The following is a 27,826-nucleotide window of genomic DNA, read 5'->3' as shown; positions in this document are numbered from 1 at the left end:
TATCTATCCATCTATCTATCTATCTATCTATGTTTGTCCGAGCCAATCACAATGTACTCCTATTCAGCCATATTGTGTGACGAATCAGCAGACGACGGAACCCGAGCCGCTCTGGTGCCTGCACCGGACTCAGCTGCTGGACGGTGTGTTAGCGTGTCTGAGCTGAATATCTGAGTGTGTGCAGCAACAATGTCTTCAGTTCAGCATCTGAGAGAGTTTATCAGCCAGCGACTAACTGCTGCCGCCGAAGAAATATTCTCAGAGTTTGAGAAAACCATCGTCCAGTACGAGGAAGAGATCGGCCGTCAGCGCAGACTGCTGGATATCAGCTGGAAACCGCAAATAAACTTCCACAGAGTGGGTAAGTAAGGCTGTGTGGAGGAACAGGGCTGCAGCTCTGAGCTCCGCTCCGGTTCTGTTGGGCTTTAACGGGCCTCATCCTGAATCCGCTGTTTCTGTCAGCCTGAACGGCTTTTACATCCTCTCACCAAGCTGCTCTCTGCTCACTGTTTTTAAATGCGCCATAAAAACAATCCTTGACTCTATCCAGCACAATCCAGCTCTATTTTTGCAGGTCTGTAGGTTTGTAGGTCTCTTATTAGTGACGTAAAAGTTGATGCTGAAAAAAATTATTAATTTCTGTCAATGAATTTTGGGATTAAATCTACCAAAAAACATCTTCCAAAGATATTTTCTGTCTAATCTTCTGAGCCTTTCTAACCCTTTGTCCTCTCTGTCAGATTCAGTTATCATGGAAAATATGTTTAAACAAAGACAAACCTTTTTTATTTCTCTCTTTTTTTGTAATTTCTTCCATTATCTATCCCCCTAAACTTTTTGCACGCTTATGATTAGGTTAGGCCAAAGCTATAGAGTAATACAGAGTTGCGACACGCTTTGAAGTCGCCGCTAGGGCTGTCACGTGGTTCATGTGAGCCTCCGGAGTTCCAAACATCACAGCGCTGTCAGTCAGTCTGAACGGGTTTTAGCGGGACGGAGCACAAAAAAGATTACTTTAACATTTACGACGCAATTTTCGGTAAATATTGACCCCTAATGTGCATTGATCACTTCACCGACGATGTATTTTATCAACATTTTTCTTTTTTGGAGCGGCAGAGACACATATGACCATTTTAAATCATAGAGGGTACCCCTGCATGCTAGCAGGGGGCAGCTACCTCGTCCTCCTTTATACTGAATCATGCCAGTGGTCCAGCTTACCTTCAGATCTACATCCTTCAACAGAGCATGATGTTACTGTCTGTTCCCAGGATTTACTCCTGTTGTCCCAAACAATCCATCTGTAGAAGATGTCATTCAGTCTGTCTGTTCTCTCTGGTGTCAGATGGACAATGAGCCCCCCCACCCCCGCGACCCGATCGACCGATTCAGCGGGTATAATGGATGGATGGATGGATTAAAACATGAATTTAACTTTTTTTCTGGTTAAAACCATATTAATGACAAAATAAATGTGTCAGTTGTGAAAAAAAATAAACAAACAGATTTAAACCAAACATTTTATTATAAAATTACATCATGGAAAATGTAAAACAAGCCTTAATAAAGAAGTTATTTTATTGCTATTTATACTGTTGGGTAGATTAATCTGCAACAATTAACTGTATTTGATCAAATTCAAGGGTTTGGACATTGTAGGAAAGTTCTGAAGTCCTAATGAGGGTTGATCCATGACAGCAGCGAGCACCACATCTGCTGACCTCCCTGACAACAACAACAGAGAAATTAATAAATTCATTATCACAGCTGCAAAGTCATGCTGAAAAAAACTTACTTAATTAAAGACCAGTCAGCTAATGCCTCACTATGCCAAAAATGTTGTAATTTAATCAATTTACCGGAGAAAATACGTCAGAAATACCAAAAATGTATTAAATGTATTATTACTATAGGCCTATATAGTATTTTGGTAATGTTTTAAAACCTAACAATCAAAACAACTTTACACAATGTCACCTGACAATAAAAAGTTAACGGACTTTAATGAAATGATCACTTTAATTACCTCACGTTAGCCTCCGTTACCAAGCTTTAAGCTAGGTCCCTAAATCCATTCCATTTTTAACATCAACATCGACATTTCATGCTAACCAAATGTAAAAATAACAATGTCTAAGAGTATACTTCTGATAGATAATGCTTAAAAATGTAAAAAACGTTTAAAATGCTGTTATTTTATTAACTTACCAGTAATTGTTCTTGACGAGCAATTGAGGTTAACGGAGCTGCGTCCCTTGTTTGGAACTGTGGCGTCTCCGTGACCCACGTGACTTCCGCATTCCTTTCTTTCTATAGAAGTCTCTCTCTCTTTTTACACCACTCTGGGTTAGGCTCAAGCTCGTGCTAATGCTATCTTGATATTAGGCCAGGTCAATTTGGATCTTGCCAAATATGCTTATGACTAGGCTAGGCTACTGCTGGTGTTAATATTGATGTTAAACTATGTTAGCTTAAGAGGCTTCTGCTCTTAGGTTGGGTTAAAAAAAAAATGCTAATTTGATGCTAGGCTAATTTAGCTAGTTGCTCTTGAGATTGCTAGTGTGGAGTTAGATTGATATTAGTTTTATTGCTAATACCATAAATGCTATTTTATTGCCAATTTAGAGCTAGGTTAATGCTCAACCTGTTTTGATGTGACTCAAGCTAAAGGTGTTGAGTATCTGAAACAAGCTAACAAACCTACGTTTCTGCTCACCAGCCAGTTGATTGTTGCATCTCTGCTGTTAAGAGTGTTAAAGCTTAAGACTTTCTCGTATCTGTGCACCTAAATAATTAGTCTCATTCACATTAAGTTTCACCCTCATATCTGTGGAACCCTTTTTATTACTTATAACTACAGTCTTTGTTATTCAGTGATGGTGTAAATAACCATTTCCTTGTGACCTTTTGTCTTTCCAGAGCTCCCACGGCATTATCTCTGTGAGAAAGAGATTCCTGTTAACCTTGAGAAGGACTCCAGTCTGGACCAGGAGGAACCAGAACCTCCACAGATTAAAGAGGAACCGGTGGAAGTCTGCACCAGTCATGAGGAACAGCAGCTCTTACTGAAGCAGGAGACTGATAACCCTACGGTGACCCTAACTTATGAGGAAAGTGACCGTAGTGAAGCAGAACCAACAAATGTCCAGCTCCATGATCAGAGCCAAGATCAGGAAGGAAGTGGGCGTGAATCAACTGGAAATGCAGAGCTGAGGCCAAAGAAGAGGCGTCACAGTAACGATGGAGACAACTCTTCCATGTCAGAAAGTCACCGTAACACCGCGAAAGGTAAAGCATCTTTAAAACTTTAATAATGAATCAGCAAGACGTTATTCATCACCACAGGGGGTTTTACATGTTACAGCCGCATCACAGAAAACAGACTCAAAACCAGCACCATGTACAGTAATACTTACACACAGATATAATCTGAAGATAGTGTTACACACACGGTCTGTGGGGGAAAGGAAAATGTGAGGCTGAACAAGCTGGGAAGGACATTTATAGACGGAACAATCTGTTGATGACACAACCAGCTTACAGGGAATATATGTTGGAAATACAATAGAAAAATACTTTATTCATCCCCCAGTGGGGGAATTCAAATTAGTCAAATAGCTAAGAAAAAAGGAATTTTTACAACGATTGTATATTAAAACAATAATAATGATAAATAAATAAATAAATTTGAGAAAATGTCAGCAGTCACTGTTAAAAAGCCTTATGGCTGTTGGGACGAAGGACCTCCTGAACCTCTCAGACCTGCAGCTGCTCCTCTGTCCTGCAGGATGCTGTGCAGAGGATGTTTCTTATTCTCCAGAACAGAATCTAACTTCCTCCTCATCCGCTGCTCCACCACAGCACTGAGACAGCTCTGATCAAGGTGACAAATGACATCCGCCTGAACACAGATGCAAGTAGAGTCTCAGTCTTAGTTCTGCTGGACCTGAGTGCTGCCTTTGACACAGTTGACCATGCGATCTTATTACAGAGGTTAGAAGACTGGGTGGGAATCTCTGGTCGTGCTTTTAACTGGTTCAAGTCCTATCTGGAGGACAGGAAATATTTTGTTGAAATTGCTAACTGTGTCTCAGACCAAATGGCTATGACCTGTGGGGTTCCCCAGGGGTCAATCCTGGGACCCGTATTGTTCAATCTGTACATGCTTCCACTAGGCCAGCTAATACGCAGCTATAATGTGTCCTACCACAATTATGCAGATGACACTCAGATCTACATGTCACTGACGGCAGGAGAACACGGGCCTGTAGATACACTGTGTCGCTGCATCGAACAGATCAGTGTGTGGATGCAAAACAATTTCCTCCAGCTAAACTCAGACAAAACTGAAATCATTGTCTGTGGCCCACAGAAACAAAGAGAAAGTGTTATCAGTCACCTTGAGACTCTCTCTCTAAAACCTAACTATCAAGTTAGAAATCTCGGGGTAATATTGGACTCAGACCTGAACTTTAACAGCCACATTAAATCTGTAACATCAGCAGCTTTTTACCACCTAAAAAACATTGGCAGAATCAAAGGAATAGTGTCTAAACCAGACTTAGAGAGACTGATCCATGCGTTTGTCTCCAGCAGGTTAGACTGCTGTAACGGCCTGCTCACTGGGCTCTAAACGGGCTGTAAGACAGCTGCAGTACATCCAGAACGCTGCTGCTCGAGTCCTGACCAGAACCAGGAAATACGACCATATTAGTCCAGTGCTAGGTCTCTGCACTGGCTTCCTGTCGCTCAGAGAATAGACTTTAAAACAGCTCTGCTTGTGTACAAGTCTCTTCATGGTCAAGCACCAAAGTACATCTCTGACATGTTAGAGCCATATGAACCAACTCGGGCTCTGAGAACCTCAGGGAGGGGTCTCCTGCTGGTGCCCAGAGTCAGGACTAAACAAGCTGAGGCTGCGTTTCAGTTTTATGCTCCTAAAATCTGGAACAGTCTTCCAGAAGATGTGAGACAGGCCTCAACTCTGACAATGTTTAAATCCAGGCTGAAAACAGTTCTATTTAGCTGTGCATATGACACCTGAAAGTGTTTTATCTGCACTCTTCACTTTTTAATTAATTGATGATTATTTTAATGGGTTTTAAATTTCTTTTTTAATTTCTTTCTTTTATTATTTTTTTTATTCCTTTTTAATGGTTTTATTGCCTTCTTGTGATTTTATGTAGCTGTAAAGCACTTTGAATTGCCCTGTGTATGAATTGTGCTCTATAAATAAAATTGCCTTGCCTTGCCTTGAGCAGACAAACAGGAACGATGGATAACAGTTTTCACATTGTGCTGCTGGTGGAAACTCTTCCTGCTTTGGGGATGATTGGTCTGTGGTGGTGCTCCTTCTCACACTGCGGCTGCATCAGTCTGTGGCTGAAGGAGAAGCTCAGAGCTCCAACAGTGTCGTGTTGGTGGTGAACATGCCGTCCATGACTGATGTTAGGTTGGCTCCCATCCTCTTCTCACGGAGTTCAAAGGAAAGTCCAGGACTGAGCCGGCCTCCTGACCAGCTTGTTCAGTTTTGACCACCTCAGCACACCATATCATGGAAAAGGGCTGATGATATCTGATAATATCACTTTGGCCTTTCTGTGCTGTCAGAACAGAGCAGTTTGTTTATTGTACATTGAGGTATTTGTACTCTTCCACTGTTACTGATTTAATGTGGCTTTTAAAGTTCAGGTCTGAGTCCAATATTACCCCTAGGTTTCTAACTTTACGATTAGGTTTTAGAGAGAGAGTCTCAAGGTGACTGATAACACTTTCTCTTTGTTTCTGTGGGCCACAGACAATGGTTTCAGTTTTGTCTGAGTTTAGCTGGAGAAAAGTTTTCTATCCACACACTGATCTGTTCGATGCAGTGACACAATGGGCCTCATGCAAGAAGCGTTTGTACGCACAGATTTATTCTTAAATTGTCTGTACGAGTGATTTAAGAGAATTTGCGCATTCACCAATCTTTTCGTATTTTACGTTTTCTTTCAGGTATGAACAGAATTTACGAGTGATCCAGACCTGTCGTAGGAGTTTCTTAAAATAGTCCGCTGTTATTCCAATCAAGTTTGCTTAGTATTACTTTGAAGAAAACATAAATAAATATACATTATACCCCATAATTATGCTGACATTATTCTGTTTGACTTAAATTGTGCACTTATTGAAGGTTCATTTGAATCTGTATATAAAAAGGTCAACGGGAAGCGGAGCGGCTGTCTTGCTACTTTCGGATGCCTTAGCGCGTCAGGCTCTTGGAAGAGAGCGTGTGGAGACAGACGAATGGCTGACATCGCGATTAAGATTCCCAAGGACTGTCCTGCTGCAAATATGCAGCTTGCTAGAGCCACAACTCCAGAGAAAAACACGCCGATCAAACCCAATTCCACCACACGCCCAGGTCCTCACCACCCTTGGATTTTTGGCCCCTGGAACCTTTCAGAGCGAGATTGGAGACAGATCGGGGGTGTCCCAGTCCTCTGTGAGTCGTGCGCTCCCCTTGGTCATCAAAGCTCTCATCAGTTTATCACCCATGGTACATCAGATTCCCATACACCGCTGCCCAAAAAGTATAAATTAAGAGGGACTTTCATGCCGTGGCTGGAATGCCAATCATAATTGGAGAACGAGACACATATACGCATCAAAGCACCCGTGCTGTTGTGGAGCGCACTGAGCTGAAGGCCAGGTGGGTGTGTCTCCATACCTCGTTCATGAACGAGGGTCTCCACCTGAACCAGCCCAGGCAGACCAGAAGGTGCCAGAAGACCCCCCCCTCATGGACCGCCCCATCAAAGTGCCATCACGATGAGGCAACAACTGATTGCACGGCTTTAGTTACAGTCATCGATCGCCTGCCCATGGCGAGACGTTTTTTTAAATTCATTTTCATATCAAACCATTTATTTTTTATTTCGGTGACATGGTATTATCAGCACTCGTAATAACTTCCCATTTCTTGGCTTTAGCAGGTCCCGTAATTCCACTGCTGACACTGCTAAAAATGACAGATTTTCCTTTCTGGATCTCTGAAAGCAGAACTTCAGTCTCAGAGCCCCTAAAGTTGTTCTTTTTACGCCTTGATGCCGTTCTCATGACTCAACACTCAACAGTTCCTGGCACAGGAGAGAGGAAGCACAGCCTTATATGGTATAATTTAGGGCGTGGAGTATGCAAATCTACTATCCTCATGCACGTGAACTTAGATACGCACAGGTGTGATTCATCATTTACGCAGGTCGTTTACACACTTTTTCCGAAGTTAAGAGCGCTTGTTGAATCTGACGTGGCGTGTTCGTACGAGACCTTCTTACGAAAAAAGTGAGAGAAATTTAGAATAAGAATACGAAAATGTTCTTGCATGAGGCCCAATGTATCTATAGGACCGTGTTCTCCTGCCGTCAGTGACACATAGATCTGAGTGTCATCTGCATAGTTGTGGTAGGACACATTATAGCTGCGTATTAGCTGGCCTAATAGAAGAATATACAGATTGAACAATAGTGGTCCCAGGATTGACCCCTGGGGAACCCCACAGGTCATAGCCATTTGGTCTGAGACACAGTTACCAATTTCAACAAAATATTTCCTGTCCTCCAGATAGGACTTGAACCAGTTTAAAGCACGACCAGAGATTCGCACCCAGTCTTCTAACCTCTGTAATAAGATCGCATGGTCAACTGTGTCAAAGGCAGCACTCAGGTCCAGCAGAACTAAGACTGAGACTTTACTTGCATCTGTGTTCAGGTGGATGTCATTTGTCACCTTGATCAGAGCTGTCTCAGTGCTGTTGTGGGGCCTAAAGCCTGATTGGAAAGTATCAAAAGCATTGTTAGACAGGAGAAAGTCACTAAGCTGTTGGTATACAACCTTTTCTAGGATGAAGAGGCAATATTGACCACTCTTGGCTGAAACTAGTTTCAATGGGGGCTGTTATCACACAGTGAAACCAAACCAGCAGCAAGCCTACTTAGCAGTCAAAATATAGCAAAAAGCAGCTTGGTACACAAGAAAAATGTTACTTATTCTGGATGAATCAAGGAGTTCACAGTCCCTCCAAAAGTTAAAACGCACAGTGAGCTACATGTTGCCTCTAGTTAGATGTTGAGTTTTTGCTGAAATATGTTTGTTTTGGTTGACCCATAATGTAGCTGGTTTTTCTCACTCTTTGTAAGGTAAACATGCTTTCAGTATGAGGCCTTGTCTGTGTTTTCATTTCCGACCGTTGAATCTGACATTTTTCATCTGTTTCTTTGTTTGTTTGCTACGACTGTAAATTGCAAAGCTAACCCGTCCCGCCGCTGAGATAGATTTTTGGTCACGTGACCAGACTGCACGGCTGCGTCTGATTGGTGAAACACAGTCAGGTGGTAGAGCCTTTGGCGGAAGTCTTTCTCTCTGTCAAAATAAAACATTATAATGAGGCTAATGTGGGGCGATAAAAATAATTAGGCGTAGAATACCAAAGAGGTAAGAAGAAAAGTATCGAGCTCATTTTAGTCTAGTGTAGCAGAGTAAGGCCCAATCCCAATTCTATTTTCTACCCCTTCGCCTACCCCTCGCCCCTTCGAACGTAGGGGTAGGCGAAGGGCTAGGAATGTCACCCCTTCGAATTGGGACAGCACTTCACACTCACGAACGTAATAAGTCCGCGCCGTCAGTTGTTACGTAACCAAAAGCGACAGCTTTAGCCAGAAGTAAACAAACATGACCGGTGCTGTGGTGTTCGCGCTGTCCTGGGCTATTCGGATATTTTTAGAAATATCTGCGTCGAATCGACGGAGTGCCATCAGGTGAAGGCGTCTTCGACATCTGGGAGCATTGCTGGATCTTGTTACGGTATGTACAATGAGAAATTAATGTAAATAACGCGTGTGAGTGAGCAGCTGGTAGCTTCCAGAGCCGGCGTGTGAAAATGATTGTGTGTGTGTGTGTTTGAAAGTGCTTCTAACTGTACATTTGTGATATCGTGTAATATAGAAACAATTTGCTTGCCTCGTTGGATTTGCTGATTTATTGACTGGAGTAGTATCCTAACCTGGCTAACCTAGCTGAAAACATAAGCTAATCTTTAGCCTTTGTTACTCGCCTCGTTCCGTTTGGGATAAACATGCAGCTCATGCGTTTTTGAAGCGGTTTTCTTTGTACCAGGTTCAGATTTGATGACATAAATAAATGCACTGCATTGTGTGTGCTATCAATGTGTTGGTTTGGGAGGATGAAAGCCTGATCTTTCCATGTTTTTCTTTCCAGCAGACGGGTCGTCCTACAAATTATTGCCCATTGGACCACAACATGTACCCCAATTTTTTTTGTTATCCTTTGTATGATAAATCTCTTCATACCAATATTCGTTCCAGTCGTTCATATGATGTTGATGTGATAATCATGCTCACAAACCTTTTGTCCTTAATTTTCTTTCATTAGGCTCACATTACAGACTGGTAAGGCAGCTTATTTTCAGAAATAACAGCTTAAAGTGTCTGCTGTAAAGTGTGTGGTGCAAATATGGACAATAAACAGTATGAATATAAAAGGGCAACAGTGCAATCATCGAAAACGAGATGACAGGAGCAGGAACAGCGGAGGTGCTGCATGGGCTCAGTGATGTTCTGGGGGAACAAGACACGACATGACATTATAGCATGCACTTTCATCCATTGTAAAAAATTAAAAAAGGTGTTTCAGAATGCGGTAGTGGTGGCTGTGTGTACAATAGGTGCATGGCGCATCAACTCACCTTAAAGTTTGTCTATCATGCGCTCAAACAGAGCTAAGAAGCGCTCCGTTTTCTGCTTGTGGCGCTTCTGCTCCTTCAGGCTCTCCTGTATCAGGTAATCCATTATGGGATTGGACTTCCTACTTCTTTTTGGGGATGGGGATGACTTTAGAAACAGATCTTCGTTTTCGGCGCTAAACCTGATCAGGCTCTTTGTTTATGCTTGAGTCCCTGTGAATCACAGTCACGTATATGAATACTTGTGATAATAGGTAGCGAAATGACGCTCATGTCACTCAAAAGGAACTTCTCTATGGTTAACCAACTACATTGCTTGTAAATACTCGTATTACAATTTAAAAAAACAACTCTTTCGCAGCACCTTCACATGCATTGACCGATTACTCCATGGAAAATAGCAACTTTTCCCATGTTCGTTTAAATCAGAAAATAACTACACACTGCCACCATATTAAACTCAAACAATACACCAGTCTGCCTGGCCAAAGCTCTCCGTTTCAAGGGCTATAACGCAGGGGTAGGGTTAAGGGGAAGGGCTTTGGAAGAGCATTGGGACAACACTACCCCTACACGTGAACGTGCAAAACGGAGGGAAAGGGGTAAGGGGTAGGGCCAAGGGGTGAATTGGGATTGGGCCTAAGAGGACAGTTTCTTCACAAATCTACTTAAGTAAAAGTAAAAATTATAGTGATTTAAAACTACTCCTAGAAGTATAATTTTTTTTCAAAAACAAACTCAAGTAAATGTAGCGGAGTAAATATAACTCGTTACTACCCACCTCTGGCAATACGTATGAAAGTTTGATTTCCTTCTGAGTTCCAGTTCAGTCCCCACAAATACAAACCCATCAATGAAGCTTTTGGAGGTGACAGATGTGTTGTAAAGGAAATTTAAAGCGTACAGAGTTAAAGGAAAAGGGCAGAGTGTCAGTGGTGCGGACCACCATATCAGACCCACTGCCAGGTAGCCTCACATATTTATGTCTGCTGGCGAAGTACTTTATGATCCATGTAGTCAGGTTGCTTTTTTATTTCTGATCATCCTGAGGTGTGACTGCTGCTCTGACCCATGACTGCTGACCAAGCTACAGAAATGTTGCATCACTTCACGTCTGGAACTGTTATGTAAAGCCCAGAGCAGACCGAAACCCATCATTATTATAAATATTATTATTATTATTATTATTGACGGGTCAACATCTAACTGACATACTCACAAGATTATAAAGCTTTCACAAAATCTTTGTGTCTTCTTACTTTGATTTACTTTATTTATTAGTTTGAGGCTGTCTTGATGCAGTCTGTCACAGTAAGCATGATCTAAACCAGCCTGTGGCTTCTATATAAATGTTACCTGCACAGAACCTGATATCTGAGACTCTGATTGTCAATCAAGCTAAAAGCAGTTATCAATGAGATCACTGTATCTCTTTTGATGGTTCGAATGATTGTCCTTCTGGAGCTGAGGAATGACCCGGCATGCTGTGCTGGCTGCTCATGCACCTTATTCCTGTAACCTGCCACTCAGAGCGCTTCAAAGGACAGGAAGAGCGTACGAGCACGTGCACTGTTGTGTGAAGGTCTCATTTACTCATCAAACCTTCAAAACTTCAGGCTCAGTTGGACATATAATTAGTCTCATTTGCATATTTTACGGTTCACCACATATCTGTCGAACACTGTCGACACTTCAAACTAAAATGTTTCTCGTCAGATCTTAGATTCATCTGTCATCGAGTTATTAACCTTTGGTTTTGTCCCTTTTCCCCCAGACCTCTCACAACAATATGTCTGTGAGGAGAAGGAGATTCTTACTGACCAGCAGTTCTTTAACCACGAGAGCAACTCCAGTCTGGACCAGCAGGAACCAGAACCGCCACAGTTTAAAGAAGAGCTGGAGGAACGCTGCACCTCTCCAGAGGAAGAGTGGCTTGAACTGAAACAGGAGACTGATATCTTATCGGTGACTCCTACTCATGAGGAAAGTGAACTAACCAGTGAGCAGCTCCTCTCTCAGAACTCCTCTGTAGCTGAGAGACAAGAAATGGAAAAAAACTTGAGAGACGAAGAGTCTGAATCAACTCAAAATGCAAAGCTGAAGCCAAATAAGAGACGTGAGAGAAACATAAATCGCAGTAACGATGTGATCAATGAGAGCGAGTTTAATGCTGACACAGATGACCAGGCAGTAATATGTGGAGTTTGTGGAAAAGCCTTTATGAGTTATTCTAAGTTGAGGGCCCATTGCAGAATGCACACAGGTGAGAAACCATATTCTTGTGAAATATGTAAGAAAGCTTACAGACAAAAAAATGGTTTGAATGTCCACATGAGGACTCACACAGGTGAGAAGCCGTACGTTTGTAAAACCTGTGGGAAAAGATTTCCTAAAAGGGCAACACTTGAAATGCATTCACTAATCCACACAGGTGAGAAGCCGTTTTCATGTTCTACATGTGGCAAAGTTTTCAGATGCAGAAGTAACTTAACCGCTCACATAAAAGTTCACACAGGTGAGAAGCCATATTTATGCAAAACATGTGGCAAATGTTTCAGTCGGAGTGATAATCTGCTGCTTCACATGAGAACTCACACTGGTGAGAAGCCTTATTCATGCAAAACATGTGGCAAATGTTTCAGTCAGAGTTGTAGTCTGTTGTATCACATGAGAACTCACACAGGTAAAAAGTTGCATGCCTGAAACATCTGTAAAGAAATAATGTGAATGACTTTAATGGATGCAGAGAACAACCATAATTCCAGCTGGGATGCTGTGTAAAATGTACATAAAAACAGAATGCAATGCTTTAAGAAGCTCATATTCAAATCTTTATTCACAATAGACTGTAGAGAACATCAAATGTTGGGATGGGGCAACAAAAGAGATCAGACAAACTGTGTATCACAAAACAAAAATAGGTCATGTTTTGGGGAATCCTCCTGATCATACAAACTGTGCAAACACTGGGTCAAAGTGCATGATGACCACAGGTTGCCAATCAGTGGGTGCCACCAATGGGCTGGCTTGGATAAACTCTGAAAACCCATTAATCCAAATGACAAAAGATCTCTGCTGTAGAGTTTAGTTGAGTCTGCTCTAAAACCTGGTGGAGTCAGCTCCAAATTCAAATGAGTGTCGGTCTCCTTTTGGTTATTAACTGTTAAATGATGTTGTCCTTATTGTCTGCTGCTGGTTCATCTTCTGCTGTTCAAAGCCGCTCTGCAGTTAAAATTCACATTAAATCGCATTTGTCCCACAGCGACTTGTCTTTTTTTTGTTTTATGATTACATAGCTCACCAAATAATCCATCCATCCAGCTACCGCTTCTCCGGGGGTAGCAGCTTGAGCAGACAAACCCAGCTGTGCAGCCCCTGTTTCATTGTCAGGATTTGATATATATGTTTTTGTTCTGTTCTGAATAAAATGATTAATGATTTGAAACCGATTTTATTTAGATTTCTCAAAGTGCAAACTTGTAACAATTGGTTTGAAATTGTCAATCATTGTAGTTAAGATTAGAGCTGTTCTGTCTTCTCACAATACCATCAGGAAGCAAACCTGTTGCAGTGATGGGATGGCTGGGAATGTTGTTGAGTTCCTTGAAGTTTGGCTTATAGCCTCTTTGTGAAATTTCTGTATACTGAATTGTATAGTGTTGGTCACAAAGTTGGGAAATGGGTCTCTTAGAAAAAAGAGATAGAAAGTGCTTTTTGTAAAATGTTTTCTACTAATAAACTTATTTCTGAGAACATTTCTATTTTGTTTTTAAATGATTTCATCTTCCTCGGTGTGTGGAAGCATATAAAAGGAAAAGCTTAGGTATGTGGAGTTGGGGGCAGAAGCAGAGCAGCGAGGATGGAAAGTTAGAATCTGTCCAGTGGAAGTAGGATGTAGAGGATTTGTTGCAAAGTCTGTTGTCTCATTGCTGAGGGAGCTGGGTGTAAGTGGACAGAGTGTGAGGAAAATAGGGAAGGAAGTGTCAGATGAGGCAGTAAAGTCCAGTCAGTGGATTTGGATTACAAGAAGCAATGGCAGCTGGGGGCCCATTAGTGGGAGCACTTAGGGTAAACAGACTCTTAGAAGAAGCAAAGAAGAAATTCAGGATATTTAAATGGAGGCTGTGGCCCATGTGAGCCTTTTGAAACCAGGTGGCCATTTTAGGTGAGTTGGCCTGTATGGCCTTGTTTCTGCTGGTATTTTTAGTGATTGTAGGATTGTTTATGTGAGTTTGTCTGCTGAATCTGCTAGTGTATATTGTCCTGCCTCCACCTCTGGCACCCTCTATACTTTCATTACCCCCTACCCGAACCAGGGTTTGAATCTAGAGACCGACCGATCGATCGGCCGATTTTTGCTATTTTTTAATCAATCGGCATGGGCCGATTTTCTTATTAAAATTTTTATTTATTTTTTTTTTTTAAACCGAAGTAATAATGCTTTGCCAGGCTCAGACATTAAAAGACACCCGACGGAACGCTATCCGCGCAAAACCCCTGGTCCCGGCTGACGACTCACCACCTTGACTAAGCAATTTCCTGCGGGAAACACTGTATAGTAACAATAATCTAAGTGGAAATATAATAAAAAAGAGGACGCTAATCTAACGTGAATGCTTTATAACATTGTCATCCCATGTCCATTTGTTTTCAACTGCATTGGAGTTGAAGAAGAAATGAAAGTTGCTTAGCGTTGTGGTTACGAGTGCGTTGGGAATGCGCCGACTATGCAAGCCCCCTCAACGCTGGCTCTAAATTAACACCAGCCAACCGGCCAAATGCTGTTGAAAATTCAGTTTGGCTGGTAGAAAATAAAACTTACTAGCCACTTCGACCCATTAGTGAGTGTGTGTTTGGCTAGAAAGATTAACATCCACTAGCCATTTTGGCTGGAAGTGTAAAGAAAAAAAGTTAATTTGGAGCCTTGCTGGGGACTGCTATGTTACGATCTAAACTGAAGTAACGGATAATCTAAGTGAAATGTTAACAAAAAGAGGACTCACAAATAACAAGTGAACGTTTTAAAACATTTTCATCCCATTTGTTTACGCGATGCATACATGTTTGAAGTTTACAATTGTTGTGCCTTACTAGTATGTTTGTTTGCATGCCAATTAAGGATAATACGATAGCATATCGGCCCTAAAAATCGGCCCCAAAAAATCGGCAGGTCACATCGGCCATCGGCTGACTCTGACCGCTAAATATCGGTATCGGCTTTAGAAAAACCCATATCGGTCGGTCTCTATTTGAATCCCCACCCTGCTGTGACTGGTTTGCAGTTGGTGAGAGGCTGGAGTACCTGGTGGTTGTGAAAAAAAAAAAAAAAAAGATGGTTGTGGTGTGAGGAGCAGTGTTGGTTGGCATTAGGGGAGTTACTCTGGGACGCCAGTGATCATTGTCTAGCCTCCCTGAGGTGTCGTGGGCCCAACTAGACAAAACACTGATGAAAGGAGGTTCCCACCTTTTGGTCAGCACTGCTCACTTATCTATATAGGGAGTATAGGGAACTAGAAAATTCTGAAAAGGTTTGATGGGTGCCAATCTACTGCCCACCCTATCAACAAACCCTTTAGTTCAGTTGAAGTTGAGTCTCCTGTCACATATAAACTTTGAATCAGGTCTCTGTGATGTTGTATGGCTGAGTTATGAGGCCTCCAAAACAGGAGAGTTTTTGGCTATTATGGCTCGTGAAGAGCTTTTCAATTGATTTTCCCATTGAGGCCCAAAATTCCTAAGACAGGTCTGATGAAGACAGTTATGTCATTTTTATCAAAGTCCTGTTTAAAATACAGCTTTTATGGCATTTTCAAAATTGCCTTGTTAAGTGCTGTTTAATGCATTTTCCCATTGCGTTGTGGGTATTTTCAAACTTCCCTCACTATCAGTTTAAAGGAGAAAAGCAGATCAGATTGATAACATTAAGCTGTTATAACAGGGCATCCATCTTAGCTCTGTCCTCATAAGCAGTCTTAGAACAGAGCAGGCTAACAAGGCGTTGCTACGGAGACGGAACCAGCTGCGGCTCGTCTGTGTTCGACAGAGAGCAAACTGACTGAAGTGGCGGCTACTCAAACAAATGCTTTAGTCGCCGAGCAGCTGAACTGGGGAGGTAGTGCCCAACGCGCTAGTTGTGCAAATAAGCTTCAAGATGATCCACGTTTTTCTTGTGTTTCAAATACATGGGCCAGACGTGGCCATCAAACAGGCCAGGGGGATCAGGCACCAGGTAGTTCCTTGAGCTGTCACCTTACCGTGGTGGGGGGGTTTGCGTGCCCCAATGAGTCTGGGAGCTATGTTGTCTGGGGCTTTAAGCCCCTGGTAGGGTCACCCATGGCAAACAGATCCTAGATGAGGGACCAGGCAAAGAACAGCTCACAAGACCCCTATGATGAGTGATACTTTTGGACGCCGTGTTCCCTTGCCCGGACGCGGGTCACCGGGACCTCCCCCTGGAGCCAGGCCCAGGGGTGGGGCCCGCCGGCGAGCGCCTGGTGGCCGGGTCTGTGCCTGTGGGGCTCGGTCGGGCACAGCCCGAAGAAACGACACGGGTCCCCCTTCCTACGGGCTCACCACCCGTGGGAGGGGCCATGGGGGTCGGGTGCAATGTGAGCTGGGCGGCAGCCGAAGGCAGGGACCTTGGCGGTCTGATCCTCGGCTACTGAAGCTGGCTCTTGGGACGTGGAACGTCACCTCTCTGCTGGGGAAGGAGCCTGAGCTGGTGCGCGAGGCTGAGCGGTTCCGGCTAGATATAGTCGGACTCACCTCGACGCATGGCTTGGGCTCCGGAACCAGCCTCCTCGAGAGGGGTTGGACTCTCTTTTACTCTGGAGTTGCCCGCGGTGAGAGGCGTAAAGCAGGTGTAGGCATACTTATTGCCCCCCGGCTGTGCGCCTGTACATTGGGGTTCACCCCGGTAGACGAGAGGGTAGCCTCCCTCCGCCTTAGGGTGGGGGGACGGGTCCTGACTGTTGTTTGTGCTTATGCACCGAACGGCAGTTCAGAGTACCCACCCTTTTTGGAGTCCCTGGAGGAGGCACTAGAGAGTGCTCCTCCGGGAGACTCCCTCGTCCTGCTGGCGGACTTCAATGCTCACGTGGGCAATGACAGTGAGACCTGGAGGGGCGTGATTGGGAGGAACGGCCCCCCCGATCTGAATCAGAGTGGTGTTTTGTTGTTGGACTTCTGTGCTCGTCACGGATTGTCCATAACGAACACCATGTTCAGGCATAAGGGTGTCCATATGTGCACTTGGCACCAGGACACCCTAGGCCGCAGCTCGATGATCGACTTTGTAGTCGTATCATCGGACTTGCGGCCGTATGTCCTGGACACTCGGGTGAAGAGAGGGGCGGAGCTGTCAACTGATCACCACCTGGTGGTGAGTTGGCTCCGCTGGTGGGGGAGGAAGCCGGTCAGACCTGGCAGGCCCAAACGTATTGTGAGGGTCTGTTGGGAACGGCTGGCGGAATCCCCTGTAAGGAGGAGTTTCAACTCCCACCTCCGGCAGAGCTTCAGCCATGTCCCGGGGGAGGTGGGGGACATTGAGCCCGAATGGGTCATGTTCCGTGCCTCCATTGTTGAGGCGGCCGACCGGAGCTGTGGCCGCAAGGTGGTCGGTGCCTGTCGTGGCGGCAATCCCCGAACCCGCTGGTGGACCCCAGTGGTGAGGGAGGCCGTCAAGCTGAAGAAGGAGTCTTATCGGGCCTTTTTGGCCAGTGGGACTCTGGAAGCAGCTGATGGGTACCGACAGGCCAAGCGGAACGCAGCCTCGGCAGTTGCTGAGGCAAAAACTCGGGCTTGGGAGGAATTCGGGGAGGCCATGGAGAACGATTTCCGGATGGCCTCGAGGAGATTCTGGTCCACCATCCGGTGGCTCAGGGGGGGGAAGCGGTGCACCGTCAACACCGTGTATGGTGAGGGCGGGGCTCTGCTGACTTCAACTAGGGACGTCGTGAGTCGGTGGGGGGAGTACTTCGAGGGCCTCCTCAATCCTACCGACACGCCTTCCGATGAGGAAGCAGAGTTGGGGAGCTCGGACGTGGGACCTCCCATTTCTGGGGCTGAGGTTGCCGAGGTGGTCAAAAAACTCCTCGGTGGCAAAGCCCCGGGGGTGGATGAGGTCCGTCCTGAGTTCCTCAAGGCTCTGGATGTTGTGGGGCTGTCTTGGTTGACACACCTCTGCAGCATCGCGTGGACATCGGGGGCAGTGCCTCTGGACTGGCAGATCGGGGTGGTGGTGCCCCTCTTTAAAAAGGGGGACCGGAGGTTGTGTTCCAACTATAGGGGGATCACACTCCTCAGCCTCCCTGGTAAGGTCTTTTCGGGGGTACTGGAGAGGAGGATCCGCCGGATAGTCGAATCTCGGATTCAGGAGGTGCAGTGTGGTTTTCGTCCTGGCCGTGGAACAGTGGACCAGCTCTTCACCCTCCGCAGGATCCTGGAGGGAGCATGGGAGTTCGCCCAACCGGTCTACATGTGTTTTGTGGACTTGGAGAAGGCGTTCGACCGTGTCCCTCGGGGACTCTTGTGGAGGGTGCTCTGGGAGTATGGAGTGCCGGACTCCTTGATATGGGCTGTTCGGTCCCTGTATGACCGGTGTCAGAGTCTGGTCCGCATTGCCGGCAGTAAGTCGGACATGTTTCCTGTGAGGGTTGGACTCCGTCAGGGCTGCCCTTTGTCACCGATTCTGTTCATAATTTTTATGGACAGAATTTCTAGGCGCAGCCAGGGCGTCGAGGGGGTCCGGTTTGGCGACCTCAGAATCGGGTCTCTGCTTTTTGCGGACGATTTGGTTCTGTTGGCGTCGTCAGGCCGTGACCTTCAGCTCTCACTGGAGCGGTTCGCAGCCGAGTGTGAAGCGGCTGGGATGACCATCAGCACCTCCAAATCTGAGACCATGGTCTTCGGCCGGAAAAGGGTGGAATGCTCTCTCCGGGTCGGGAATGAGATCCTTCCCCAAGTGGAGGAGTTCAAGTATCTCGGGGTCTTGTTCACGAGTGAGGGACGAATGGAACAGGAGATTGACAGACGGATTGGTGCGGCGTCTGCAGTGATGCGGGCTCTGCACCGGCCCGTCGTGGTGAAGAAGGAGCTGAGCCAGAAGGCGAAGCTCTCGATTTACCGGTCAATCTATGTTCCTACCCTCACCTATGGTCACGAGCTGTGGGTAGTGACCGAAAGAACGAGATCGCGAATACAAGCGGCCGAAATCAGTTTCCTCCGCAGGGTGTCTGGGCTCTCCCTTAGAGATAGGGTGAGAAGCTCGGTCATCCGGGAGGGGCTCGGAGTAGAACCGCTGCTCCTCCGCATCGAGAGGAGTCAGATGAGGTGGCTCGGGCATCTGGTGAGAATGCCTCCTGGACGCCTCCCCGGTGAGGTGTTCCGGGCCCGTCCCACTGGGAGGAGACCCCGGGGAAGACCCAGGACACGTTGGAGAGACTATGTCTCTCGGCTGGCCTTGGAACGCCTCGGGGTCCCCCCAGAAGAGCTGGAGGAAGTGGCCGGGGACAGGGACGTCTGGGTCTCTTTGCTCAAGCTGCTGCCCCCGCGACCCGATCCCCGGACCAGCGGAAGATAATGGATGGATGGATGGATGATCCACGTTTCCGTTTGCTTGTTTTATTGACTTGTCTTTCTTCAAGGGTTAAAACGTCACAGTGTTCCATCAATGAAATCGTTAAAATCCATACATAGCGATTGAAACCAGGTGTGCAAAACGTGCGGAAAGTGCCAAAGCGCTGTGCAAACTGAAGCTTAAGGTGCAAGATGTAGCGTAGCCCAAGCGAGCGGTCAGCAAAAAGTAGGCCTCCCCAGTCACCCACTGTCGTACGAGTTAGCCTTCCATCTCCCCAGTGCCCAGGTGAAATACAAAATTATCACCACGTGACCCAATCTACTCACGTCACCACCCAAGCATGTCAATCACAGTCCCAAACTAAAATCTGTCCGTAACACTGACATATGTGCACACACTATGGCTTCTTAAAATTAAACTATAATTTTGACTGCACTCGACTGTCTCAAACAAAGGATCGCTGTCCGAAAAGTAAAAGTCGTATCCGAATAATTCTTGAACCGTCAGCGCCCCAAGAGACGACAAAAACCAGCGGTGTAATTTTCATTTGGCTACTATGTGTGGCTCGTTTTTTATGGCAGTTTTAGAATAATTTTTAACATTGATTTTATTGCTTTAGGCTTTTATAATGGAAATGGTGAGGTGACCTCTGGGTTCAGAGGCAATTTGTAAGAAATATGTGAGGCAGAGCTCAATGAGTGGGACTTTGTGTGAAAAAGGACAAAAATTCCCACGTTTTGAAGTAAAATTTGTCCAGATCAAGCAGATATTTTGGACATGAGAGACATTTGTTTCGAGGAATTGGTGCAATATTGAATTTAGAGTAAGAAACAGAGTGGGAGAGACACCTCAGCTGAGATGTAGTCTTCCTAAAAAGCAAACTGCCGTTGTGTCAAAGCTGTATAATGTATCAACAAACCCTTTGGTTCAGTTAAAGCCGAGAGTCTACTGTCACATATAAACTTTGAATGAGGTCTGTGTTATGCTTTATGGCTGAGTTATAAGGCCTCTAAAATAGAGCATTTTGGCGCTCCTTGAGTGCCAAAAAGCCCTTGTTAAGTGCTTTTCAATGCATTTTTGCATCCACAATTTTCCCACTTTTTCCCATTTTGCCGGAATTTCTTTCGACTTATGAGAACCAAACTTAATAGCACACCGATCGAAGTGGTTTTGCACGCAGTGGTGTTCTTTTTAATGCTGGTCGGACAATCAGTGCTAGACAAGTAGCTCGCCGAAATTCATGAAGGAAACAGAAGAATAAGAGTCTGGCAACAGAGTAATATGTGTGTCTAATGCCTTCGGCATTGGCACCCATAATAATCTGAGCATGAACCAATGCTGCAAATCTCAATGAGCTGAAGCAGAGTTGGAAAGAAGAGTGGGCCAAGATTCCTCCACAACCATATGAGAGAATGATAACGTCACACAGGAAACCGTTACTTCAGCTTACTGCTGCTGAAGCTGCTGCTACAAGCTGCTGGATCAGGGGTTCACTTAGTTTTTGTCCCATAAATAAAGACACAGTGTGATATGTAACGAGTTTTAACACCTGCTGAGGAGCAGATGATTATTTTAGCACCTTAGAATGAAAAGATTATGCAAATCTGATGTATCTGAAACAAGCTAACAAACCTACGTTTCTGCTCACCAGCCAGTTTATTGTTGCTTCTCTGCTGTTAAGAGTGTTAAAACTTGAGACTTTCTCGTATCTGTGCACCTAAATAATTAGTCTCATTCACATTAAGTTTCACCCTCATATCTGTGGAACCCTTTTTATTACTTATAACTACAGTCTTTGTTATTTAGTGATGGTGTAAATAACCATTTCCTTGTGACCTTTTGTCTTGCCAGAGCTCCCACGGCATTATCTCTGTGAGGAAGAGATTCCTGTTAACCTTGAGAAGGACTCCAGTCTGGACCAGGAGGAACCAGAACCTCCACAGATTAAAGAGGAACAGGTGGAAGTCTGCACCAGTCATGAGGAACAGCAGCTCTTACTGAAGCAGGAGACTGATAACTTTACGGTGACCCTAACTTATGAGGAAAGTGACCGTAGTGAAGCAGAACCAACAAATGTCCAGCTCCAAGATCAGAGCCAAGATGAGGAAGGAAGTGGGCGTGAATCAACTGGAAATGCAGAGCTGAGGCCAAAGAAGAGGCGTCACAGTAACGATGGAGACAACTCTTCCATGTCAGAAAGTCACCGTAACACCGCGAAAGGTAAAGCATCTTTAAAACTTTAATAATGAATCAGCAAGACGTTATTCATCACCACAGGGGGTTTTACATGTTACAGCAGCATCACAGAAAACAGACAGGAATTTCATAACATGTGATATCATAAACAGTGGGGGAGTATGTGCATAGTAATCAACCTTATTAATAATCCGTATGGCTCGTTTTTGTAGGAGAACTATACAGTTGTTTTCTGTCTCATATATATCTCATTTGCATATTTTACGGTTCACCACATATCTGTCGAACACTGTCGACACTTCAAACTAAAATGTTTCTCGTCAGATCTTAGATTCATCTGTCATCGAGTTATTAACCTTTGGTTTTGTCCCTTTTCCCCCAGACCTCTCACAACAATATGTCTGTGAGGAGGAGGAGATTCTTACTGACCAGCAGTTCTTTAACCACGAGAGCAACTCCAGTCTGGACCAGCAGGAACCAGAACCGCCACAGTTTAAAGAAGAGCTGGAGGAACGCTGCACCTCTCAAGAGGAAGAGTGGCTTGAACTGAAACAGGAGACTGATATCTTATTGGTGACTCCTACTTATGAGGAAAGTGAACTAACCAGTGAGCAGCTCCTCTCTCAGAACTCCTCTGAAGCTGAGAGACAAGAAATGGAAAAAAACTTGAGAGACGAAGAGTCTGAATCAACTCAAAATGCAAAGCTGAAGCCAAATAAGAGACGTGGGAGAAACATAAATCACAGTAACGATGTGATCAATGAGAGTCAGTTTAATGCCGACACAGGTGACCAGGCAGTAATATGTGAAGTTTGTGGAAAAGCCTTTATGAGTTACTGTGAGTTGAGGGCACATTACGGAATGCACACAGGTGAGAACCCATATTCTTGTGAAATATGTAAGAAAGCTTTCAGACAAAAAAAGGGTTTGAATGTCCACATGAGGACTCACACAGATGAGAAGCCTTACGTTTGTAAAACCTGTGGGAAAAGATTTTCTAAAAGGTCAACACTTAAAATGCATTCACGAATCCACACAGGTGAGAAGCCGTTTTCATGTTCAACATGTGGCAAAGTTTTCAGATGCAGCAGTCACTTAACCGCTCACATAAAAGTTCACACAGGTGAGAAGCCATATTTATGCAAAACATGTGGCAAATGTTTTAGTCGGAGTGATGGTCTGTTGTGTCACATGAAAACTCACACAGGTGAGAAGCCTTATTCATGCAAAACATGTGGCAAATGTTTCAGTGAGAGGGGTAATATGCTGCAGCACATGAGAACTCACACAGGTGAGAAGCCGTATTCATGCAAAACATGTGGCAAATGTTTCAGTCGGAGTGATAATCTGCTGCTTCACATGAGAACTCACACAGGTGAGAAGCCGTATTCATGCAAAACATGTGGCAAATGTTTCAGTCAGAGTGCTAGTCTGCTGCATCACATGAGAACTCACACAGGTAAAAAGTTGCAGGCCTGAAACATCTGTAAAGAAATAATGTGAATGACTTTAATGGATGCCAAGAACAACCCTAATTCCAGCTGGGACGCTGTGTAAAATGTACATAAAACAGAATGCAATGATTTAAGAAGCTCATATTCAAATCTTTATTCACAATAGACTGTAGAGAACATCAAATGTTGGGATGGGGCAACAAAAGAGATCAGATAAACTGTGTATCACAAAACAAAAATAGGTCATGTTTTGGGGAATCCTCCTGATCATACAAACTGTGCAAACACTGGGTCAAAGTGCATGATGAACACAGGTTGCCAAACAGTGGGTGCCACCAATGGGCTGGCTTGGATAAACTCTGAAAACCCATTAATCCAAATGACAAAAGATCTCTGCTGTAGAGTTTAGTTGAGTCTGCTCTGAAACCTGGTGGAGTCAGCTCCAAATTCAAATGAATGTTGGTCTCCTTTTGGTTATTAACTGTTAAATGATGTTGTCTTTATTGTCTGCTGCTGGTTCATCACTGTGGGTGCCACCAATGGGCTGGCTTGGATAAACTCTGAAAACCCATTAACCCATTTCATGATTACATAGCTCTCCAATCCATCCATCCATCGACCGCTTCTCCTGGGGTCAGGTCGCTGGGGCATTCATCATCATCATCAACTTTATTATATAGCCTTTTAACACAGCTGTCGCTAAAACAAAATGCTGTACAACACAAAAGAAAAGAAGGCTTTAAACACAAAAACAATGTAAAAACAACAATAAACAACAACAATATTAAAATAATAAAAACAATAAAACAACACTAGAAACAGAGTCTCATGCTGGGTTAAAAGCCAGGGAATAAAAATGGGTCTTAAGACGGGTTTTAAAAATGGGCAGTGAAGGGGCCTGTCTAATGTGAAACGGGAGGTCGTTCGAAAGTTTCGGACCGGCAACAGAAAAGGCTCTGTCTCCTCTGAGCTTCCGTTTGGCCCTCGGTACCTCCAGGAGCAGCTGATCAGCTGACCTGAGGCACCGGGCAGGAGCATAAGCATGGAGCAGCTCAGAGAGGTAAGGCGGGGCAAGTCCATTTAAAGATTTAAAAACAAACACACAGCTTGAGCAGACAAACCCAGCTGTGCAGCCCCTGTTTCATTGTCAGGATTTGATATATATGTTTTTGTTCTGTTCTGAATAAAATGATTTATGATTTGAAAGTGATTTTATTTAGTTTTTATTTAGATTTCTCAAAGTGCAAACTTGTAACAATTGGTTTGAAATTGTCAATCATTGTAGTTAAGATTAGAGCTGTTCTGTCTTTTCACAATACCATCAGGAAGCAAACCTGTTGCAGTGATTGGATGGCTGGGAATGTTGTTGAGTGCCTTGAAGTTTGGCTTATAGCCTCTTTGTGAAATTTCTGTCTACTGAATTGTTTAGTGTCGGTCACAATGTTGGGAAATGGGTATCTTAGAAAAAAGAGATAGAAAGGGCTTTTTGCAAAATGTTTTCTCCTAATAAACTTATTTCTGAGAACATTTCTTTTTTGTTTTTAAATGATTTCATCTTCCTCGGTGTGTGGAAGCATATGAAAGGAGAAAGCTTAGGTATGTGGAGTTGGGGGCAGAAGCAGATCAGCGAGGATGGAAAGTTAGAATCTGTCCAGTGGAAGTAGGATGTAGAGGATTTGTTGCAAAGTCTGTTGTCTCATTGTTGAGGGAGCTGGGTGTAAGTGGACAGAGTGTGAGGAAAATAGTGAAGGAAGTGTCAGATGAGGCAGTAAAGTCCAGTCAGTGGATTTGGTTTACAAGATGCAATGGCAGCTGGGGGCCCATTAGTGGGAGCACTTAGGGTAAACAGACTCTTGGAAGAAGCAAAGAAGAAATTCAAGATATTTAAATGGAGGGTCTGGCCCATGTGAGCCTTTTGAAACCAGGCTGCCATTTTAGGTGAGTTGGACTGAATGGCCTTGTTTCTGCTGGAATTTTTAGTGATTGTAGGACTGTTTAGGTGAGTTTGTCTGCTGAATCTGCTGGTGTGTCTTGTCCTGCCTCCACCTCTGGCACCCTCTATACTTTCATTACCCCCTACCCGAACCAGGGTTTGAATCCCCACCCCGCTGTGACTGATTTGCAGTTGGTGAGAGGCTGGTGTAGCTAGTGGTTGTGGAAAAAAAAAGAAAAAAGCTGGTTGTTGTGGTGTGAGGTGCAGTGTTGGTTGGCATTAGGGGAGTTACTCTGGGACGCCAGTGATCATTGTCTAGCCTCCTTGAGGTGTCGTGGGCCCAACTAGACGAAACACTGATGAATGGAGGTTCCCACCTTTTGGTCAGCACTGCTCACTTATCTATATAGGGAGTATAGGGAACTAGAAAATTTCTGAAGAAATTTTGATGGGTGCCAATCTACTGCCCGTCCTATCAACAAACCATTTAGTTCAGTTGAAGTTCAGAGTCTTCATTCACATATAAACTTTGAATGAGGTCTCTGTGATGTCATATGGCTGAGTTATGAGGCCTCCAAAATAGGTCATTTTTTGGCTTTTTGGCCCGTGAAGAGCTTTTCAATCGAGAAGCGAGGCTCAAAAGTCCTAAGACACGTCTTATGAAGACAGTTATGTCATTTTTATCAAGGTCCTGTTTAAAATACAGCTTTTATGGCATTTTCAAAATGGCCTCCTTAAGTGCTTTTCAATTGATTTTCCCATTGCATTTTGCGTCTCCGCGAGTCCCAAAATGGAGAAGACATTTATGTCATTTTTTATCAAGGTCCTTTTTAAAATAAAGCTTTTTGGCATTTTCAAAATGCATTTTGAGACTCGTTAAGTGCTTTTCAATCGATTTTCCCATTGAATTTTGGGTCTCTGTGAGAACAAAAATTCACAAGACATGTCTGCTGTAGACAGCTATGTCATTTTAATCAACGTCCTGTTTAAAATACAACTTTTATGGCATTTTCAAAACGGCCCCAGTAAGTGCTTTTCAATGCATTTTCCCATTGCATTGTGGGTATTTTCAAACTTCCACCCACTCTGTTTAAAGTAGAAAAGCAGATCTGATTGATAACATTAAGCTGTCATAACAGGGCATTCATCTTGGCTCTGCCCTCATAAGCAGTATTAGAACAGAGGCGTTGCTACGGAGACAGAACCAGCTGCGGCTCGTCTGTGTTAAACAGAAAGCAAACTGACATATGTGCACACACTATGTTTTCTTAAAATTAAACTATAATTTTGACTGTGACAAAACAAACGGTTTCTGTTCGAAAAGTAAAAGTCGTATCTGTATGCCTTCATTGTATAGAACAGTGGAGAGAGACAGGAAGCAGGGGGTAGAGAGAGGGGGAATAGCACGCAGCACAGGGCCGTCCTATGCGAGATTCGAATCGGGGCCAGCTGCAGCGAGGACTGTAGCCTCTGTACATGGGGCGGCTGCTTAACCCACTACGCCACCGACCGCCCCGGCAATGTAGTTTTTATTTCAATTGAGTGAAAGATTTTTAAATGGCAGCGAGCTGAACACACTTGAAGCTTATTTTTGTGTACTACCAAATTTAACATTGGAGTAAGTGAGAGAATTTGAGAGGTTGCTCTCGATTCAAGGCTCATAGCTGAAATTCTGTAAATGTGAGCTCTTTAGTAGTTACATTGGCTGAAAGAGGACAATTTTTCCTACATTTTAAGGTATAATGTGTTTCTCTAAGTTAAAATGTATGAAAGTCAGAGGAATTTGTTTGAAAAAACAGAAACATTTGAAACTTATCAGCATGCACTCAACTGTGTGCTCATTGCGCACTGCTCATTCAACTGTCTTATCTCAAAATTGGCTGAAGATTTGAAAAAGCTGAAACTATTGGTAATAGCTGAATGTCTTGTGACCCATTTAAAGTTTGAATGGTGTCTCCAGCTGAAAGCATGCAGAGGTAGTTAGATTGGAAAGAGGAAGATGATTTGGAAGAGCTGAAAGCAGTTTCCATTCATTTGAATGACAGGAAAATTTGAATAAAAGTTGAATATCTTAAAAAGTGTAAAAGTTAAAAGCACCAAAAATGATAGCGGGAATCTGCTGAAAGAGCTGAACGGTTTGATACCAAAATTGTGGAAATACCTGAAAGTATGCAGGAGTAGCTATGTGCAAAAAACTGGCTTTTTCATGTGTTTGATAGGCTCTGCATTTACTGCCAGTTCAGGTGTTATTCTCCCTGTCAAAGAAACACACTTCCCAAACGCTGACAGACAAATCGCACTCGCCACCGAAAGAGCAGTCGCCTACCAATCGGTAGGTGCTCAGCCTTAGAGATAGGGGGAGGAGCTCCACCATCCGGAGAAAGCTCAAGCCGCTGCTCCTCCACATAGAAAGGAGTCAGCTGAGGTGTTCACCTGGTTAGGATGCCTCCTGGGAGGAGGCCCCGGGGCAGAACCAGAACTCACTGGAGGGATTATGCTGCTCATGGAGAATATTGCTGGAAACATAAATGTACCCAATGACGATGTTTTGTAATCCATAAGTTTGTCATTTCTTACACTATCAATGACTCATGTTGTACCAGAGACTCAATCTGTGTCCAATAATGATGATAAAAGATAAAAAATAATGTTATGTGCTTCACAAAATCATAAAGAATATAAGTCAAGAAAGTGGCAGCTCAATGACCTGAGGGGTGACCTGTGCTCTTTTCGGCTGACTGAATGTAACGGATTAATTTGGCTTGTTCACAATTTCACAAAATTATTGTTTTAACTCGACATTTATAAGAGTAGTGAGTGGGAACTTTTGTTTTTGTTTTCTGTTTCTGTACATTTTTTATAGGGGAGCAACATCCGCCACAAAAGACACGGTCAACCTTTCGGTGAGGAAAGGTTGAGGAAAA

At 44.0% G+C, this 27,826-nt stretch overlaps 2 protein-coding genes across 2 annotated transcripts; both read left to right on the top strand.

Annotated features, from left to right (window-relative positions):
• Positions 1 to 101: 101 nt before the first annotated feature.
• Positions 102 to 27,826, top strand: LOC142382494 (uncharacterized). Its single transcript, XM_075468423.1, has 3 exons — positions 102 to 361; positions 21,171 to 21,539; positions 21,898 to 27,826. Exons 1-3 carry the CDS (start codon positions 190 to 192, stop codon positions 22,992 to 22,994), a joined length of 1,638 nt encoding a protein of 545 aa, XP_075324538.1. The 5' UTR covers positions 102 to 189; the 3' UTR covers positions 22,995 to 27,826.
• Positions 2,013 to 14,340, top strand: LOC142382935 (uncharacterized). The gene is made up of 3 exons (XM_075469065.1): positions 2,013 to 2,034; positions 2,923 to 3,291; positions 11,517 to 14,340. The coding sequence occupies exons 1-3, from the start codon at positions 2,013 to 2,015 to the stop codon at positions 12,443 to 12,445; spliced, it is 1,320 nt and encodes a 439-aa protein (XP_075325180.1). The 3' UTR covers positions 12,446 to 14,340.

Source organism: Odontesthes bonariensis, chromosome 1 (genome assembly GCF_027942865.1).
Source record: "Odontesthes bonariensis isolate fOdoBon6 chromosome 1, fOdoBon6.hap1, whole genome shotgun sequence".
Classification (NCBI taxonomy): Eukaryota; Metazoa; Chordata; class Actinopteri; order Atheriniformes; family Atherinopsidae; genus Odontesthes; species Odontesthes bonariensis.
Note: the sequence above shows the minus strand (reverse complement) of the source record. Positions and strands in the feature narration are given on the sequence as shown.